At 40.7% G+C, this 21,167-nt stretch overlaps 1 protein-coding gene across 2 annotated transcripts; it reads right to left on the reverse strand.

Annotated features, from left to right (window-relative positions):
• Positions 1-227: 227 nt before the first annotated feature.
• Positions 228-20,853, reverse strand: vmp1 (vacuole membrane protein 1). 2 transcript variants are annotated; one of them, XM_005474548.4, is made up of 12 exons: positions 20,752-20,853; positions 20,089-20,196; positions 19,731-19,863; positions 19,430-19,520; positions 18,035-18,145; positions 10,543-10,710; positions 10,227-10,358; positions 6,431-6,511; positions 6,182-6,298; positions 4,781-4,842; positions 1,761-1,860; positions 228-1,291 (listed from the first exon to the last, which is right to left on the reverse strand). In XM_005474548.4, exons 2-12 carry the CDS (start codon positions 20,165-20,167, stop codon positions 1,148-1,150), a joined length of 1,218 nt encoding a protein of 405 aa, XP_005474605.1. In that variant the 5' UTR covers positions 20,168-20,196; positions 20,752-20,853; the 3' UTR covers positions 228-1,147. The 2 variants fall into 2 exon arrangements, with proteins under 2 accessions (XP_005474605.1, XP_003441662.1); XM_003441614.3 differs by having other exon boundaries at positions 20,637-20,759.
• Positions 20,854-21,167: the final 314 nt, after the last annotated feature.

The following is a 21,167-nucleotide window of genomic DNA, read 5'->3' on the forward strand; positions in this document are numbered from 1 at the left end:
AATTCTGGTCCTACCATGAAGGATGTCATGCGTCTGGTGCTAAAAGCAGTCAAAATAAGTGTGTTAGGGCTGATGTGACACTTACCTTAAAGATGATCGTTTCAAAGAGACAATTACAAATCAAATCTTTTGTGTTGGGTCTTAAACCCAACAGTATTACAGGGAAAAAAGCCTCCATGGATGAACATTTAAGGAGAATCCAAACAAATGAGAGACTCAGTCTGGAGAAGAAGTGCCACAATTTCCATGTTTTATGTATGATCTGATCCCAGGTTCAAGTCAAATGTACAGAATAGAAATGGTAGTAGTTAGCTGAGAGTACATCGTCACTTTACAAATGATATCGCCTTTTCTTTTGGGTTTTGGTTCAAGTTGACTCATGTTCACACAGACCATAGAATAGAAATACATCTGAACATACCGTCAAAAAGATAGTAAGATATTTACACAGTGTGCAAACCATCAATACCACACCATCTGAAGTTGATATTGCTTTTTTTCTCCCTCCTCCTCCTGCCATTTTTAAATGGACAATTCCAGAAACAAAAGACAAAATTGGTCTTACAGGACAAAAACCATGAGGTCAATGAAACCCTGAAAAGAAACACCATCCACAGCAGTTATCTTGGCAGCACGCTGTACAGACAAATCAAGATCCATCCATACACAAAGGTTACGAAATTAAATAAAAATCAAGTCTATAAGTCAAGAGCTATATTCAAGGGAGGTCACGCCTTCCCGTCTTGCATAAGGCATAGCATCTGATGGGCACTGCCCTTACACAGCAGCAACCACCAAACCGCTGCTTTACGTCTGAGGTCAATGAATGGGTTAATTTAAAGTAACTTGTTAAGATCAGCAGTAGAACCAATCGCGCTAGACACACCTAAAGAGTGAGATGAGGAAGAACTACAAAAACCTGAACGAGGAGACAGTAAACGGCACATACGTCCTCAAAAAAAAAATTCTTTTAAAGCGCGCGTACGCACACACCGACAAATTATGCCTGGTTTCTTGATCGTTCAGCCTCTTTGAGAATGGATGAGGGTGAGGTTTGTTAAGTTGTGAGTGGCTGTGGCCGAAAGTGGAGCTCTCAGCAGCAGCACAAACACAGTCGCTTGGATGTTTGTACCGCTTTATTTCGCCATCACTTGGTTTTCTCCTCCGAGTGCCTCAGCTGCTGCAGCCGCTTGGCGTAGCTCTGAGCCATGGAGTTCACGATGGAAATGACAAAGTAGCAGACCATGACCAGCACCACCTTCTCAAACACCCACGACAGCCAGTTCTCATCCTGAAAAGCCCCAAATTAGGGTGGACATGCTTTATTTTTTTTAACCTCATACAAGCAAACAGTGAATATCAGAGCATTCAAAGCCTGACTGATAAAACAAGCCGTTTACAACTGAAGGATGTGCCAATAATTAAGAGACTGCTATGTACAGCTTGTCCACCAGAGGGCACTGACACATTTTATACAGTTATTAATTAATCACATTTAATGATATATATATAAGGGCTTGTTATGCCACTTCCTAAAATCTGAATTTGCATCAACACTTTTGCTATGCTTCCGAGTCGATAGTGCATGGATTTAAAGGTAGTTAGGCAGATGCTACAGCTTTTAATTTTACAGATTATATTAAACCTCTGCCAAAATAAAAAAAAAAAAATCTCATATACTTAGTGGCTGCCCTTAAATAAATATACATATAAAGCTAATAGGCCAAAAATAATGCATGGTAAAGTCTAAGTCTTCTTACCGCTGGTGCACTTCCTCCAGCATGGTGCAGCTTGTTCCTTTGTGCTTCCAGGTACTGCCTGAAGGGCTTCTGGAGAGATGGCCCTAGTTTGGGCACCGACCTGACACGGCATACCCACAAAGCAGCAAAAGACAAAAAGAACAAAGAAGAGAGAGAGAAGGAGGTGAAACATTTAGTTACTTACCCTTTAAGCAGCTTTCTGAGACATGGAAACCAAAACTTCACATCCTGCACACTAAGCTGTTATTCAAGTCTTCCCTTTCCCTGAACAATACTTTTAAAAAAAAGAAAAAGGAAGAAGAAGGTCCTCGCTGATCCAGTCAAACAGCATTCAGGCCAGGCAACAACTGCTGAAGGCCCCATCCTACATGTGGGCCCTATCTTGGAGCTGCCACCTCCTCTAATTGTTACTGTGAGCAGGAGCAGGCAGCAGAGAGGAATGAAGCAGAAACTCCTCAACCCTCCTTTTATACACTTTAGCTCTCTATAGGAGTCTGTGTCAGCCCCTTCACTGAGGAAGTGAGTCGACATGATGTCATCACCTTTACCAACATTGCTGCCTTCTGGATGGAAAGACATCTAATGAGGGCGTGCTAATGCCCTTATTAGGTAGTGAATTAGCTCACTGGGGGGGTGGGGTGGTAGTCATTATTAATACAATTTTAAGAATTCATGTCATAGACAGGTACTGGTACTGTAGTTTTACCACTGGGTCAGCAGCAGTACAGTCTGAAGAAGAATCGCTACAAGACTTCAAACTTATCATTACCATGAAAAGAAAAATATACTGCAGGCTGTACTCAGACACAGCCTTCCCACCGCATGAATTCAATTCTGGCCCTGGACAGGACATAAACATGTTGTCTAGACCTGACTAGACTAAGCAAAAACATGAGCGATAACACACACACACACACACACACACATAAATGGGGACTGGGTAATTGCTGATGTCACTTAAACCTAACTAGTTTTGTGTGATTCATTCTTGTTATCGCTTTGACTTTACATGTAAGCACACATGAATTCACACAAACTGGAAAAGAAACATCCTGTATCAGCAGGGAAAAACTATCTGCACACATCATAGCGAGTCACAGAGAGTCATCTGTACAGCAGCAGCAACGTGGGAAAGAACCTTGAATTTCATTTTAAATCAGAGAGTGTTTTTGGTAAAGTAAAAAAGAAGCTCCTATGAAGGAGGATACCAATTTTAAAACTAGCTAAAGGTGTGGGCCACCTGCAGTCAACTTTGACCTTAGGTGGGCTGGAGTGGCGGGAAATCTTCTCTGTCAGTGTGAAGAAGTTAAATCACACATTTAATCGCTGAGATGTTGTAATATAAGAAAAAAAAAGTGCAATTTCAGCAGTATGTCTCAGTTTTTCTAAGTCATTTTGTCTTTTTTAAAATTGAATGGGTCTGGCCACGAAGGATACACCCGACCCATCCTTCAAATCTGGGGAAAAGGAGGACGCATTTGGAGGAGTCTTCGAATTTGGACAGCCTTCGTCACATCGCTGTGATGTAATCGGCCTACAAATGCGGCCTCCGAAGGATGCGGCCCCTGAATTTCGACACAGCTACGATACCGGAGACTGCTTCTTCTTCTTTGGTGTTTAACGGCAGCTGCCATCTTCCGTTACAGTCCGTTATTACATTCTTAAATCCTACAACTTATTCCTGCATCTTTCAGGATCTTACAAAGCTTCAAATGAAAAATTTAATTAGTTGTCGATGATTGTGATAGTCGACGTAATCGTGACAGCCCTATAATACATGTACATGTGTACAATACATGTGTACACACACACACACACACACACACACACACACACAAATGTACTTCAATGGAACAAGCATTGGGGGCTTTCGTAGGTACTTTCAGCAGCTCCTCTATTTCCCGAGAGGATCGACACAGCGGATGGATCCACATGTTGATTTAATGCAGGTTTTATGCCAGATGCCTTTTCCTGACGGAGCTCTCCTCATTTGTCCGAGTTAGGGACCAGCACTTGGAGCGTGACCCATGAGACTGAATTCGTGTTTCCTCCTTATCTCAAACCGGATGTGTTTTATTAGCAAGTGTTAACCACTACGCCACAGACAGACTATTAGGGGGATTTTTTTTCTTTATTTGTTTGAATTTGCTTAATATTTGAGACGTTTACATGACTGTGAGTCAATTTCCTTAAAAAAAAAAAAAAGTGCTGAGTTTGTATGCAATCCCTTCTGACATCCCGTGCCTGTAAAATTCCCTCCATATTATTAAAAAACAAAACTAAATTACATTTAAAACTCAGCATCTTCAAAGAAAAGTGAAACAGAGCAATTATATTACACACACACACACACACACACACACACACATATATATATCTATCTCTATCTATATATATCTCTATCTATATATATCTACATATATCTCTATATATCTCTATCTATCTACATATACATATACATATATATATATATACATACATATATATATATATATATATATATATATACATATATATATATATATATATATATATATATATATATATATATATAAACAAAATCTAAAGTCTTATTACTTTCAAAAAATCTTCTTCTAAAAACTTCTAACCACCTCTTCTCTCAGTCACAGCTCAACTCAGTGACTCACATGAGCATGTTCGGATGGGACCTCACACGCCTGACCACCAATGCTCTAGCAGAGATGGATTGCACGTGTGGGGGGGAAGAAATACCTTTGTGTGTGGGGAGGGGGGGGAGAAGAAAATCAAAAAGAAAAGAAGGAAAATGCGTGCACATACGATACGCCCCCGCAGCGAGAGCGTTTATTCATACAGGATCCCCAATCAGTGTTCATAACGCATCTGAAAAAGTTTACAAATGTGCTGCCAACCACAAAACCAACGAAAGACAATGACTCCACAAAGTTTCTAATTAAAGCAGGCTTTCTCACACACACACACACACACACACACACACACACACAAGTACAGGACATAATAAAACTATTGAAAAAGCTTACCCGATGAGTGACACCATTTGCTCCACTATGTGCTTGCTAAAGGTGATGATAACGAAAAGTTTCTGAGGAACAAAAAAATAAAAAATTGATGACTTCGCTTTGAAATTCAGGACAGCTGATAAAACAATTTTTTTTAAATTCTCAACTTTATTCATAAAGTCTCCTAAAATGTGTAGCATTTTCAAAATACATTTGTTCCTTAAAATGCACCTTTTTTTTTTTTTAAACTCTTGGCAGAAAGATGCGTTTAGATTCTTAATTTTAGTGACACAACTCTGAGAAATTGAGGCCACATCTGACACTGTTCACAGACACCCTAATTATGAAACTCAAACCTGGCGCTAACCTAAATTTTGAGCTGTGTGAGGGGTTTTGTGTGGTTTTCAAAGCACCCAAGTGGAGGGTGGGGGTTCCAAAAAAACAACAAAAAAACCCACTTTTTCCCCCTTCTTCTCCCCCTGGTTCTGAAACTGATCAGCTCTAAAACGGCATGACACATGGCCCCCTGGACAAAATCAGACAGGATATGGCATCTAACGTCCACAAAGTTCAAGGTACAGAATTGGGGGGAGGGAAAAAAAAAAAAAGACAAAAGACTCTCCCCCCTGTAGCCTCTTACAGTCTGCTCAATTTCCTTCTCTTCCCTCACGTCCACTCTACATCCTTCATTACCCCCACTGCCTCAAGTCCTCTTTGTCTGAAAGCTCTCATAGTGAGATCATTGGCTGGTACCACCAAGAGATTGATAGGCTTTAGTTTGTTGAAACACTCAACAGTGTGCCTCAGACACAGACAGCCCCTTGCAGTCTGAGCTTACATTAGTCACTAGTATGGTAGACTCAACAATACCCTCCGTAATTAAGTTGTGTTTTTTGTTTTTTTTGGATCTAGTGCATTTTAAAAAATCCAAACTCTTGTTAAATGCTTCTTAAAAGCTTCCCTCCTTTCATCTGGAGTAAGTTTATGTGGCGTGGCATGCATCTGAAAGCTCAAACCAGAAAGAGGAATCCCCGAAGGAAAAAAAAGAGCGCCATCAGAAAGAGTTAACCAGAAGTGTCCAATTAGGACTTTCTCATAGTCGCCACCTCATGATTTAAACACTGGGGCTTGATCTTTCCCACACGTTTTAGGCTTGTGGGGATTGTTCAAAGGGTATCACTCAGCAGTGGATAACCGTTTTTTCCTATGAGAGGATTTCTGAGATGCATTATTACACTGCGGACAGAGAAGCGCGACGACATGAAACAAAAGATGAATCATATTTGAAGGCAAGATGCTGCAAGTACGTGGGCCTGTGGGGCTTATGTTAAAAAAAGGAAAAAACATGCTGCTGTTTGAGGTAAACCGTCTCTCTGCAAGATTTAAACCACCTCTGATCAGTGCTTTCACTGTGCTGCTGACCTGTATGTGCATCTTGATGATGGCTTTCCCAATCAGAGTTGCTCCAAAGAAGGTCCAGAAAGGAACCAGGAAATGGCCGCAGGTTATTCCAGCCAGGTCGAAGAGAGGATTAGGAATCTGAAAACGGGCACGTTAGATATTACTGATTCGTCGTCTGGGCACGAACATCAATTTGTCCGTAACAAACTCAGTTTAAAAGTTAAAAAAGATAATAAAATAATAAAAAGAGCCTGAAAACTTCCTACTCACTGAGGCACAAGCCAAGATGCCAAAGAATCCCACTTTCTGCACCATGTGCTGCACTCCCAGTTTTGCTCTTGTAACAAAATCCTGCAAAATAACAACAACAACAAGTGAATAAATTGACTGTAAATGCATCATTGGCTGCCAGGCAGGGATTGTTATTTTAAGCTGCTGGGTTTTTAATTCTTGTTACACTTCCCTGCATCAAAGATTTCACATGCACACATACACATCTCTGAACACACAACCACTCTTGTCTTCTTAAAATAACCACTCTGTACTTTTTGCAAATGTGTGTACTTTTTTTTTTTTTAAACCAAACCAAATGTTTTAACAGTGCCGCCGTCTCCAGTGTTATTACAAGGAGCAATAGAGTACTGATACCTGCTATTTTAGAGCAATTTAAGACTTTCTCTGAGGTTTGGTGAATTTGGTACAAAAGTGCAGAGGACCTTTTGGTTTTTTTCTGAGAGGCTGAAACATCTGCGGCTACATTGTGAAGATCTGAGATAGAGGAAAAACATCGCAGGCACAGGAAGCCAGTGTAAAAAACAAAACAAAAACTGGCACCATGTGTGTTTATTTTCAACAAAAAGTCAAATTTAAGTTTAGTTTTTAATCTTCTATAACTAAGAAAGCACCAAAGTCATTTTTTCAAGTTTGTTTCAGTGCAACTGTTCATAAAAACTGCATCCTGAGTCTTCAATGCGGTTACCCTTTATAAGGCTTATAAAGCACCCACTGAAATTCAATTCAGTTTTATTTATATAGCGCCAAATCACAACAGCAGTCGCCTCAAGGCGCTTTATATTGCACAGTAAATAGACAGTACAATAATAGATACAGAGAAAAACCCAACAATCATATGACCCCCTATGAGCAAGCAAGAAATAATTACCGCATTTTTCGCACCTAAAATCCTTTAATTTTCTGAAAAATCAACAGTGTGCCTTATAATCCGGTGCGCCTTATGTATGACTTTTGGTTGTGCTTACTGACCTCGAACCGATTTTATATGGTACACAGCGCTCAAAAATCTGTCAAAAAATGTGTCAGTACGACTTTGGTAAGCTACGAAACTGCACCGCTTGATGGATTGTCGGAGCATTACGGCTACCGTAGTCAGGAGCCTCGCGGAGTAATCTGGGTCCAAAACTCCATCCTGTTCAGGTCCCAGGGTCAAACAAACACAGCGGCATCACTGAGAGTTAAAAACTGTCTAAATTCTTTCATCTTTAATAAAATGATCACCGTTGCCGCTTTACCAGGTGTAACAATTAAGTTTAACATCCAGGCATCCATGAAAACAGAATTTATTAAATTTAACAGAGTTAGAAGTTAGCAGGAAGTTAGCTCGCTAGTTTCCACCTAAACATGATATAGCATGTTCTGACTGAGAGACTTATGAAAAAATTAAAACGTACAGATCTGTTATCACTTCCAACATAAATGAAGACAGAAAACTAAACAGCTGTGACTTTTGTAGAGTTACTGAAGTTGGACTAGGTGGTATATAATGATGTGCTACGTGATGGCTAGCGACACAGCTATGTTAGCATAACATAAACACAGTGAAGCTGGAGGATGAACGCTAACTTTTTTCCACTCATAAAAGTTAACACGAGGGTTCCCGATGGTTAGGGACAAATGCAATCACATGGCAGGATGCTGTAAAGGGACCAAACGTCAGTCAGGAGAACAACTGAGATAATCCATCCACAATAGGAGGTTATGCATTAATATACTGCAACAACATGGGAATAGAGCAGCTGCGAGAGAATTCACCATTAATGAATCAATGGTACAGAAGTGAAGGAAGCAAGAAGAATGACTTGAGTAAAGTTTGACTTGATCTGACTGTTTTGTTTTGCTTAATGCGCCTTATAATGTGGTGCACCTTATGGTCAAAAATACGGTACTGGTGATATAATAAGACTTTTGATAAAAACTTTTGTGACTTTTCCCCAAAGGTTTTTATTTTTAAAATCAGAAAAAAGGAAGCACCACATTTCTCTAAAGGCTTAAACAGGTGCTCATCGGTAGGGTGACCAGAAGCCTTATATAAATAAATAAATTACGATGTAAATTTCCTGCTAATTCGGGCATAACGTGTATTGACTCCAAGTCTTCCTCAGGGTTTTGGTCATTTTTATGTAAATCAATTCATCATCATGATTCTTCTCCTGATACTGGATGAGCAACTCTAAAGCACTGCCTCCTGCGGTATGCACCGATCTGTAAACAAGCAAATTCTTCTCCTCTTCAACCAACCTTTCACCACTTGCCTGGATGCAGCTCGAACATGTCTGCTCAGATTTAACTTTGCTCACTGCAAAACTACAACACTGCACACAAAGGCAAGTTTTAACACATTTAGGGACATGCGTTTCCATTTTTGTCACACTCAGTCTTTTCTCTTCTTCTTTGGTATCCATTCCAATAACTGTTGTATGTTGATGGGTCTTTAAAGTGTTTCTCAGAATGCGTGACACATACCTAAGTGTATATATCCTGAACAAAACAACACCCCGTGAAGATGACCTTGTCAGCTGATAACCACTGAAGTGGGACTAGGTGATGGAGACAATGGACACCATTTCTCTAATTTCTGTTCTGCTTACTCAGCCTCTGATCTCAGCAGTCTCCAGTCATGTGAACTCAGTTCCTGACAGCGCTGCCTGTCATTCAAATTAGAGGCCGGTGAAAAGAGAGACGGAGGGAGGCAGCGAGAGAGCAAAGCCCGAGGGATGATTAAAGAGGGAGCTGTGCTCAGGGTGACTCACCCACGAACACACAGATTTACTGGAAGTGCAAGAAGGGCGGGGCTTCACTGAAGTCACGTGCCACTTTGAGACCAATCACTGGACAGTGGCTTTGTGGTCAGTTGCACATTATGAAATTAAGCCATATTAAATAAGATCATATCGTATTGAGTCTGTGGGCACCGTGTAAGCAGCTACATTAAAATAAATCCGAACAGATGTATAGATAGATAGTCCAATATTCAGTGTAACTGCTTTGCTTTCAGTACAAGGCAGGCTGGATGACTTTAGGCCCCTGTTCAAACTAAATATAACTTATTTGGAAAGAATTATAACTTTATTTGTACAGTGCTTTTTAAAACACACAGTTACAAAGTGCTTCACAGTTTGAATAAAACCGCACATTAAAAATAAGAATACAAGTTCCAGCACGCAGACCTTCATGCCAACATGCACACTTCCATAAACACATTAGAAGTGAACAAGAGCCAAAAATAATGGGAGAAAGATTAAGAAAAAGCTAAGCTACAAAAACGGCAGTATTTAAAATAAACCGCAGATTTAGCCGACCTTAAGAGCTGCAACCTTAAAAGCGTGATCGCCTCTGGTTTTAAAAAAAGGAACATGGAACAGCTAAGCGAGCCCGATCAGATGATCTGAGAGGCCAGCTGCTGTTGTAAGGTTTCAGCTGCTCTGCTATATATGCTCGGCCATGTAGGGCTTGACCTGTCAATTTTTAAATGGATTCTGAATTTTACTGGAAGCCCGTGAAATGAAGCAAGAATAGGGGTGATAAGGGAGCGCTGGCTAATTTTTGTGAGCGGGAAAGAAGCATTAAAAAAAACAAAACAAAAATGGAAGCCTTGCTCAATTAATTAAGAAGTGATATAACTTAAATGTCGCCTTTTTAGGCTTCTCAAAATCACATTTATCCAAATGCATATCTGAGCATAATCCTTCTTTAATCTTTAAATATTCTTGATGTTCACACCAGTGCACATCCTAGGGCCTTACACTTTACGAAAACAAGTGCTTCTGACCTGAGCACCCTCGGCCTGCTCCAACATCTCCTCAAATTCCTCGTAGTCCTCATCGTCTGGATCAGCTCCCGACTGACGAGCCGCTCTGGCCATGAAATAAGGAGGCAGCTCTCCGATGGCGGTGCCGGCACCCTAAACATAAACAAAATATTTTATGTTTGTGATAACTCAGTTATGATGCATCAAACTACTTGGTGAAAGATTAGATATACTTTGGATTTATGCACAAACGAGACCAACACAGCCCTGAAAAAGCATCCTTGGTGTGCGTCAGGGTGGATAACTCTAGTGTGTCTTTATTCAAACTAACACTCACCCACATACAGGCCTCCAGTCGGACCTTTGACATGATTGAGAAGAGGGAGATTGTGTCCTCCATTCCTCCATCTTCGGGACAAACAATCTGGTCTGGATAGGGAGGCTCTGGGAAGTCTGTGGACCCACACTCGTATGCTGCCAGGGTTACTGAAGCTATATGAGGGCCCTGAGAGCGAAACAGATGGAAAATGAGCCAAGTTACATCAACCCTTTACCCCTTTGATAGCCTACTAAGAGAAACCCTTGAAGCTCCTTTCTGAACTGAGTGGTTTCTGTCATATTTCAGCCATGCTTACAGAACAAAATGACTGAGTGTGTATCAGAAGTTCGTGAGGGTGGTCTCTGGCCATGTGGCAACCCTTGGAAAAATCCATGATAGACATCTTCATTGAGTCATAACTCTTCATTAAAAGGGACAGGGGAGGTCATCAAATGTCTTTATGATGAAAAATGCTCAATCAAAAGAACATGAACGTAAGGTCATAGTGTGAACAAAAGGCTACTCAAAAGACTTGAACAGCAAAGGGTTAAAGATTGATTTTCTTTATATTTTAATTATTAGTCTGTGTCAACTTCAGCCTTTCAAACAGGAGCAGATATTTCATATTGCAGTCGTGCAACATCTCTCTCTTCAGCTAAAGTTGTTGTTTTTGTTCAAAGTCCTTCCAAAAGGTGTTGATTGTGATCTTTTTGTGGCCTGCAGTTTGCAGTAATGTTTGCAGTAATTTAAGCTGCTGTTGTATTGTTAAACACAGCTTGCTACACTGTAAGCAGCAAACACAAAGCACCAGCAGCTGAGTCATGCAGCCACTCTGGCCGGTAGCTCTGTCATCACTTATCACTGTCGAGGTGGTTAGGTTGAGCCACCTGGCCTCAGTAACAGTTGGGCAACCTGCAACCACAACATAGCTACTTCATTATGCTTCTTTGAGTTTAAACAGGCAACAGTGACAGTAGATGGACAGCGCACAATTAGTCTGTGCTGACTCCAAATGCTCCATCATGGTAACTCTCCACCCACTCAGAGTATGAGCACACAGGAGGCTTCTTTAGTTTACACAAGACACTCCCTTTTCATCCAAGCAGGACTTCATTTAACATTAGCCCTTTGTGAGACAAGACACTGTTACCAAGGAGGAAAACACACCTAAGCTCTTAACATTCAGATACGCTCGTTTGACAGGAGATGTAGCAGCACCGGCACTGCTCTCTTTGTTCGTTCACATCAACAGAACTCATTCAGGATCTATCAAACAGTTCTTTGCTTCATCACTGGTCTGCAAACAGTTCATCGTTTTCTTCTTCAACTGACCGTTTTCCACATACAATATAAAAACAGACCCTCTGTGCATGGGACAAACATACATGACATAATTTCCTGTTTAAACCACTAGCGGATTTCAGTGTGTAAAAGGTGGTTAGGAATATGATGCAGCAGGAAGGGCCATAGGTTACTTTTAACTCTGGCCTAGTAAACGAGTTCAACAAAATTCATTAAAAGGAAAAAAGCCCTACAGTGAAATGTTGACCTGATGGTAGCGGGTGTGGTCATGTTTAATCCTCAGGGATGATGAGCAACCACAATAACTTTAGGGGAAAGCCAAACACTCAAATATCCCTGTGTTTGGGTTCAATTATGTGAGATTCTGGTTGAAAGTGGAATGAATTCACCCAAAAATTGGGAAACGATGTCAGTTAATCATGAAAAATTCCAGAGAAAGATTGCCAAAGGGCTGAACTGACAAAGCAGTGCATCGACATAAATGAAAACCTTTTTCATTTAAATGATTGGTCTCTTAAAATTTAATTCTCAATTCAGACATGCATCACTACAGACATCATGAGGATGAGTAGTTTAAGCACAACATAAAGACTAGAACTCAGTGTTTGCTTGGCAACACATCCAAAAACATCATGATGAAGAGTAAGCTCATACTGGTGAGTTACTCCCCTCACCCAGAGGATCACAGTGACCTCATGCTCTGTATGTGGCCATGTGTTAATGCTTCAGGCTTGAGGTAAATTCCGTGTAATTCTTCTGGTGGGAAATGTGGTTTTTCTTCAAAAACAATATTACACATTTTCCGTCTATGGTTGGTATTAACGTTGAACAGAGAGGTGTGACAGAAGTTCCTGCAATGTGAATGACTGAAATTAGTCAGATCTATCAACAGGGCGCACTCCGTTTCCATCTCGGGTCTGACATCGCAGCTACTTAAACCTATTTTTGTGGTGCAGGGGTATTCCCTCGATCACCCACACTTCTTAAGAGCTTTACAACTGTGTCAGTCCCACACTCGGTGGTTGCTGACTGGCTAATTTTAAGTCTACTGCAGCGCTCACTGGAGTGAAACGATTTCGTGCCATGATGCCAGCCAAATCAATCAACCGAACAGAGCGGACAGATTCAAAAGGTACAAGCACTCAGAGCATGAGCTAAACTTTAGCGAATTAAGAGACAGGAAATAATCTCCATATGAGCAGCGGGCTTACGTCAAGTGACAACAATGTAAAGAATGCTTCACCATTTCTGTGAAAAATTACAAAAGATCAGAGGAATTTGGAGAATTAGGCACTCTCAGTGAAGCCAATCAGGACAAACAATGAAAGTAACAAGGGGAGAGCGACAGTCAACAATAATTCCATGTATCAATGGACAACAATCCTTTCCAACCAAACAACCTTAACAAACAGACTTGATATAAGATATTACAAAGATGGCAGAAGACGAAATCTCCAATAAGAGAGAATGATTCAATATATGAAGTGAAATAAGCTAAAAAGATGCCTGTGCTGGCACGTGAGACACTGCTGACAGATTGCAGGAGATTCATACCAGCGTTTGATGGGTTACTCATTAGGATTGCCCCACAACTATGGGGCAATTCTGTTGCAATTAACTTTATCTTGCATATTTGTATCGTGCTTTCACAATACACTGTGTCATGCTCTGCAGAACACAGAGTACTAGAACAGAGTACATAGACAATCTATATGCAGCAGTTTCATACATATGCAGAGAAAAAGACCAATACCCAGTCTGATGACATATTTAGTATATTATGAACAGGTACAGAAATAAAAATTACACATGTAACCCAATAAAGGGACCTGGTACGCAGCAAATTTCATCAATCACCAGTGTGCTCTGGTGGTGATAGAGAATTCAGAGAATCTTATATTCCCAGCTCTTGTTTTCTCTTCCATTATTCCTGATCGCAAGAGATGGTATTCGATGACTTATCAACTTCATTGGTATGACTTCAATAAAACAAGGTCATGATGAATTTGCACTCACCACAGTGCAGTTGCAGACTGAAGGACCAGAAGAAACTGTTGTACCCACAAGGTGAATGGCAACACTAACTTTACAGAAGTGGGCGAAGGTACAACAGGAAGTCCAAGCAGCTGTGGTACAGATGTCACTCAGTGGAACACCTTGAACCAATGTCATGGGTAGAAATGACATTTTACATTATGCCCCATTATGCTTGCTGCTTTAGTCGTATCACACATAAACAGGGAAGTCCCCACTTATACTAGTGCTGATGGCATCAGTGCAGTATTCTCCTAAACAACAGGCGTCACCATTCAGGTAAAACCTCCACAGCAGCACTGGTAAATGTGTTGAATCAGTCAAAACCCGGGAGCAAAGACACGGCAGAGGATTTGGCAAAGTTCTCTCCAAAAGTCTCATCTTTTCAAGAAAAACTCACGAGATGAGGCTCATATCAGGAGTCCTTGAGCTTCCACGCAGGACAGGCTGGATCTGGCGCTTAGATAGTTGATACAATACATGGTCAACCTGTTATCAGACTGAACACAGAAATGCCTGAGGGCCAAGTATACGACCCATAGCTCCAGCACACCAATGTGAAGCAGCCTCTGCTCCTACACACTGTCCTGTGCTTCCATGCTGCCTTTGCTAACTAAGAGGAAAGCATCTGTAAACATCACCTGCCTGGAGGGAAGGTGATCCCAAAGGAATACTACAACATAGGAAAGCCCAGACTTCCACTGACCTGCTTTGGTACCTCTTGGGAATGGAAGTCCAAGCTCTTGATGAAATGAGGTGTAGTGGGATGACTGCAGCTGCCGCTGCAAGTTTCCCCAGCAACCAAAGGAAAACACTGAATTTGAGCCTTGAACTTCTTTGAAAACAAAAAGGCTGAGAATGTAATCCACCCTCTGGAGGAAACAAAATGAGGGCATTTGCCTCAGTACAAATGTGGGCAATTCCTTGAAAACAATCTGACACCGATGAAAACAATCTGCTGACATGGAATCACATAACACAAAGTTTACCGTGAGCCCTAACTGGGACACATGGACGAGAGAAGATTTCTGTCCAAGACAGTGTTCATTTTGTTGACTGACAGTTTTCTTCAACTGTTTTTTCCTGATGAAAACAAGACAATACTACATAAAAACAAATGCATGAAGACAAAAACTGTGATGAAATATACCGACACTGTCATCGACAAATAAAAACCAGATGGAAATGTTCTGGAGAGAAGAGATGCAATCACAATTGATTAATTTGTTTAGCGAGGCAGGTCGAGTTGGCCTGCCTGCCTTTTGAATGGAGGTTATCCAATCAAAAGAAATCTCCTTGTGCAGCAAGGTTGGCGGGCACAATTTGATCTACCACCGAAAAACAGGATGTGGTGGGGCCCTCCGTTTCTGATGAAAACGCGGCAAAACATCAAACATCGATTTAAGAGAACAGAAGACATCTGGACATATTTCACATTTGATATCAAAGAGAAGAAACTAACAAAAATTTTTACACCCTATAAATTAGTAAACCAAATCAACTTCAGATTTGGTCTATGATAATCTTATGATATTTAGTTGCCTAAAACTTCAAAAAAATAAAGAATTTAGATGCACAAATTATAACTAAAACTAAATTTTATTTTCATCAAAATAAAAAAAAAAAACTATGACTAAGACCACCTGCTCCCAAGTTAAGGTGCATATATCAACCCATCATCCACAGATGGAGAAATGCACGTGGCTTTGGCCTGCAGAGGGAAAGTGCACCTGGTTGCAAAGACACTGCATCTTTGTCATGTCGGCTTGCAAAAGAGGGCGAATCAGACAAGTGACTGCTCTCATCAGCTGTTTGGAGTCGTGGTTCTGAAGGAGTGGTGACAACAGCAGCAGAGAGTCTGCTTGACAGCAAGTTGAGGAGAAAAGGCCCTTAATCTAATAACCTATGGCAAACTATAAGGCCAGTGTTAGAGACCAGCTCAAGTGCAAACAGTTACCAAACATAAAGGGATAAGGCCCCCTAATGAGTGAGTATGGATTGATGAGGAGTCCATGCTTCTCCCATTTCTAGTCAACTCCGCTGTCAATCATACTCGACTAATGTAAAGCATCATCCATGTTGAACAACACGCAGTTGGGATTTTGGAGGTTGAATTGGGTGAAAGCCCCTCTCTGTAGGTTCTCTGTAGGCAAATACCTCCACAAATAGACAGAATCATGCTACTATAAAATAAGCAGGAGAGCCTACAGAACCTCTTTGAACGATCAGCAAAATTCTTGGTAGAGATAGGTTGTAGGTATGAAACCTCTGGATGATGGAAAGTAGCTCTAAACGAGAGGTTGGAAAGCTACCAGCAAAGACCGTAAGCAACCTATCCTACACTTAAAGACAAGAAAATGAAACTGCTGGGTGCCAGACCCCAATATCGGTTTGCTTGGATCACTGTGGGTCACACAGGTGACACATGTGACTGCATATGTAATCAACAGATATCCAGGTATTACATACCATGTCTGGTGGCTAGGAAGAAAGAAATAAAACCTGAAGTATGCCTTCTTTATAAAAGTGTCCTATATATACAAGCAGACAATGAGGTCCTGTGCTGCCAGCGCCATGCAGGTGAATAATTTAGTGCCCAACAGTTTATGAAAATGAATGCAAGAAGTTGTTATTGGAAAGAAATAAGGGTGAACAATTATCCAAGCAAAACAAATTCCTACTGTAATGTGAATAAAGAAAAGAGAAGTCATTCTCTTGAGGAACAAGTCAAACTCCTCTGCGGTGGAGTAATCTGAATTCCTTTTTTTTGGTCTAGACACAATGTTTCATGACTTGACTTTTGGTACATAAGGGCAAGTTATTATGAAAACAAAAGCTGTTTAATATTCTCACTGCAAGAGAAAAGCACAATACACAACCCCACACAGAGTATATGGCACGAGCCACTGCTACTATGTCATTATTGTTGCACACAGTATATAAAGAAGCAGAGCACTAGACAGCTGTAAAGAATTAATGGAGGGAGTGTACGCCATTTCTTAAAAAAAAAAAAAAAGAAGAAGAAAAAGGGGAAGGTCACAGTTACATCTTTTCCCATTATTTCATTATAATGGAAATGGCTGACTCAGCTGAACCACATCGGCAGATGTTCTGCAGCACAGAAGCCACATCATCAGCCTGAAGCGGACTTCGGTGGAGAATTTCTTCCTCTCTTTCATTTTGCTAAATTCTCCTTTTAGCCACAACCAAAGACCAATGACGCATGTTTATGGTGACTCAGTGTGACAGTCACTCTGTGACTGCCTGTCAGGGGAAAATTACACTTCACTCACACATAGCCTTCGACAGACGTGTGACAAAAGTGTGACGTTAGAAGAGACACGGGGCTCATGGCTCGGTGTGGACTATGACGCCATCCTCTGGTGAGTACAGGAACAAACGGACATTGATTTTGCAGAATTCTGCAAATTTATCATTTTTGTAAGAAAATCGCTAACTGTTAAGGTAAATTATATTCTGACCCATGCTGAGCATAACCAACCAGATAATGTCGGTAATCAATTTCTCTTTACATTTTGTAGCCTTTAGTCGGGCCAATATTCAGTAAAAGGTGGAGACAAGCTAACTGAATCTAGACCAGAAATGATTAACACAAATGGAATTAAATTACATTTCCTCAGATTTGGAATACGGTTACATCTTTTCCCACAGTGTAGTGGTTTACACATTCACTTAGGTCACTGGTTCAATTCCAGCATGAAGAAGGGCATCTGGTGTAAAACTCAAATCAAACACGTAGCGCTACCTGCCATAGAGTGACAAAGGAGAAGCAGCTTTATTCTCAACTGTAAAATAACGACAGGGAGTAGAATCTGTACAGACAGGTAAAACTGAATGACTCTCGCTTACAGGTATTCTCTGCTACTTTTGCAACTGTTAAATTTATATTTTTCAATGTATCATGTTTTTAAGTTTTTGCCATTTTACAAAGTTATTCACAACTATCCCTGCTCTCAAAATTCCTACTGTGACTGCACTTTGTTCTTAATGGCGCGTAGCCACACTTTGTTTCATATCAGTGAGTGCTCTACTACTGTTTCACGCCTAAAACGGTCTGTTGTCTATGCATATAAAAGCCGTTCAGTCTAAATGTAAACCATGTCAGTGTCAGGTATTTTGCATGTGCATTTCCATACCGCTGATGCTATCTTACCAGGTAGAGAAGGAAGGTGTGCAGACCAGTTCCAAGGCCTACTGAAGACAGGATCCCAAGGCCTACCCAGTAGGCACACCATAGGAACTTCTTTTCCAGATACTGAACATACTGCAAAGGAAAAAAAGTGAAGAAAATTAACCATATACATAAATCAGACAAGGGGAAGGGTGGGGTAGTCACAACCGTCTAAAAGATCAGATGATGATCTTTCAAGGTAAAATCTAAAAAGTTGGGTGAAAATCTTCCATTCAGGATTAGCTGAACATCTGTTATCACATGAAGTGTGCATATGTTGTTTGGACACACAGGAAGTCACTGTTACTTAAGTGTAAAAGGCCTGAATCACAACTTCCTGTATTTGCTTTCATTGATTTCATTCTGAAAATATGGACCATAACTGATGATTTATATGTCAGCTTTAAAAATAATCAAGTAAAGTTTATAAAGAGTGAAAACAGAAGTCAGTCACCATCAGTCATATCTCCCCTTCTCCTGATGCTGATGTGGAATGACTGATGGACAGAGTGGGTGGCTACTGTCTAAGGCCTTATTTTCAGAGTGGATTCAGAGTGGTTTGCGGTTACATTGTGCGTATGCTATAAATGTCCAACTGATGCATAAACCCCCAGTAAGCTGGTAAGGTTTACTTGAATGTGCCAAAGAGAAAGGCTCCACCACAATCATAAATGAGGCAAACATAAGACAAAGAATCTTCATTTGGCTCATGCAAAACAAATATCTTGTATTTTGTATGAAGTGCCAAAATCAGATTGTCCATAATTAAAAAGTGTCACATTGCTCACCTCTACAATAAATGATACAAAAGGTTAATATCTATTTTAGGCTTTTAATAACTACATTGGTTTATTTATTTAAAAAAGCATTAGACCAATATTCATTACACTCGGTTAACAGGGAACTTCTGTCTTAAGAGTTATTACTGCACAGTTACAATCAAAAGAATAATGTTTTTTTGATCCCATTACCTTATTTTACATTAATATTTGTACTTTTTACATATTTAAATTTGCTTTATTCTTGGGTTATTTTTTTCCCTGCTCATTTCCTATGTTTGACCTGCTGTACTAGGTAAATGATTTCGCCATTCTCAGTTGGTTCTAGGAAGCCCTGAAGGACTCTGGTGTTTTAACTGAACCGTGACAGACCGTTGCACAGATGAATTTGTAAACAGAACAATCAGATGACTACATGATCAAGGGTTACCTGACAACAGTGCACGCTGCATTATCTCACAACGCAAAGTTTATTCTTGGAAAAGTCTCGAGCAGGATAAAAAGTGACTCATCGTTAACCTTTAAACATGCCGGTGACGAAGTAACTGATTAGTTGATTCTTAAGGTCTCTAAGAAAGCAAATCAAGTCGAGGCTTACTTGCTGGTGTTCTCCCTCAGTTGAGTATGCGATGGAAAAGAGGGAGCATAACACCAAACACAGGAAAACTATGCCTCTCCGCTGCCAAAGCCTGAATCGGGAAGCAAGAAAACACAATCATATCCCCTTTCATTCTTTCCCCCTTAAATTTAAGTGTGTCTGATCTCAATAACATGCACAAATCCACCTTCTGAGGCACAAGTACTTTTTTTGGAACAGCAGCTTAAATCACAGGGTATGTCCAACCAGGAGACAACTTTATTTTAAGAAAAAAATCTAGGAAAAACCTTTAATGTCTTACTTAAACGTCCACTCCTTTAGCTTAAGGAGCGTCTCCAGGAGAAAGTAATGCAAAGTGGTAACAGGTCTCCTCCATAGCACCAGAGACAGGCGCTCTTCCTTATCCTTCTGTCTCCTCTCTCTTAAGGACAAGTCTGGAGAATAAAACGAAACACAATCACTTTGACACTCTGTAATACTTACAGACACAACACTTATTGCGTCTTCTTGAATTGGTAATGCTAAATGCATAATACATGTACTCTGTAATGTACTTGTTTGCACCTATGGAAAGCGAAAATAACCCAGAGTGAATCAGTGTGTGTTTATAAAGCGTGAATGCCATAAGGTGATGGGTGCAGTTCTGTGTCAAAGGTTACCTGCGGATTTCCCATTCAGTTTGTCTTTAGCTCCTGCGCGTTTCTGAGGCTGCTCACAGCTTGCTCCATTGGCTGCCATGTCAATCACCGTCTGGCAGGTCAGGCAGTCTAGGACGAGAGAGGAGCACAAGTAGGAGTTGGAATTTCCTGTGTCCCCGTTTCTCAACGGCTAAGAGGTTACAGCAGGGACTGTGTAGAAACTGGAACTCCTTATCAGCAGCTCTCAACCAATAAACTATCAGTTATTGCGAACCTTTGGTTCACACGCCGGTTAGCTGACATTCAAATTCAAAGACAGAGATATAGCACAGAAAGCAACGAGGCGACTGTGAATCTACTACAGACTGCTTTACGAGAGCGAAGGCTACAGCTGACGGGAGCTGTCGTCTTTCCGTAGGTCAGTCTGTAAGTAGATATCGTGCTAAATACGTGCATAACCCTCCACATGCTAACCGGCTAGCCAAAATACAAACGACTGAGCTAGTGACGTCGGGAATCTGTACCTCAAAATCAGGCGTTTAAACTCAAGAACGAGTTCCCTTACTCACCAAGAAACGTCTAAAACAACTTGTTACCGCTATACTGTTGTAGTAATGAGAAAAGACACACGTTATACAGGAGAGAACCAGAGAAATGTTTGTTAAAATTACATGAGATCCGTACCTTGTTCCTGTCCTCTTTACCCGGAAACAAACGCAGGCAGTGTCAAAGTAAAACCAGCACTACTGTGCACCACTGGGGGAAAAAGGCTGTAGAAAAGTTTTTGTTTACTTTATGTTGTAAATAATTAACTGAGTAAATATGGGAGCGGCCCATGGTGTAATGCCAGTATTATAATAACTTACGATGAAATCGCATGCTTCACTTCATAAGCGACTACTTTTATTGTGAAATAGATGTAAAGGTCTATTTCCGTTCCTTGTGAGGAGCAGTCCAATGGGAGGTTGCCAGATTTGCCGAAACAGGGGTTGGGGGTGGTAACTGTTACTATAAACCTGCAGTTCTATATTAATGTTATCGCATACATGTGACACTTCTATGGTCTTCGAAAGTTTTAAGCACTGGCAAAGCCTGAAAGG

This window comes from Oreochromis niloticus, linkage group LG14 (genome assembly GCF_001858045.2).
Source record: "Oreochromis niloticus isolate F11D_XX linkage group LG14, O_niloticus_UMD_NMBU, whole genome shotgun sequence".
NCBI lineage: Eukaryota > Metazoa > Chordata > Actinopteri > Cichliformes > Cichlidae > Oreochromis > Oreochromis niloticus.

What these genes read in the sequence shown, in the direction of transcription:
- vmp1 (XM_005474548.4), bottom strand. Translation starts at nt 20,167, where the DNA reads ATGGCAGCCAATGGAGCAAGCTGTGAGCAGCCTCAGAAACGCGCAGGA. An exon ending in CTAAAGGAGTGGACGTTTAA is followed by an intron (nt 19,521 to 19,730) that starts GTAAGACATTAA and finishes TTCCCGATTCAG; the next exon opens with GCTTTGGCAGCGGAGAGGCA. An exon ending in GACTGGAGGCCTGTATGTGG is followed by an intron (nt 10,359 to 10,542) that starts GTGAGTGTTAGT and finishes GTTTATGTTTAG; the next exon opens with GGTGCCGGCACCGCCATCGG.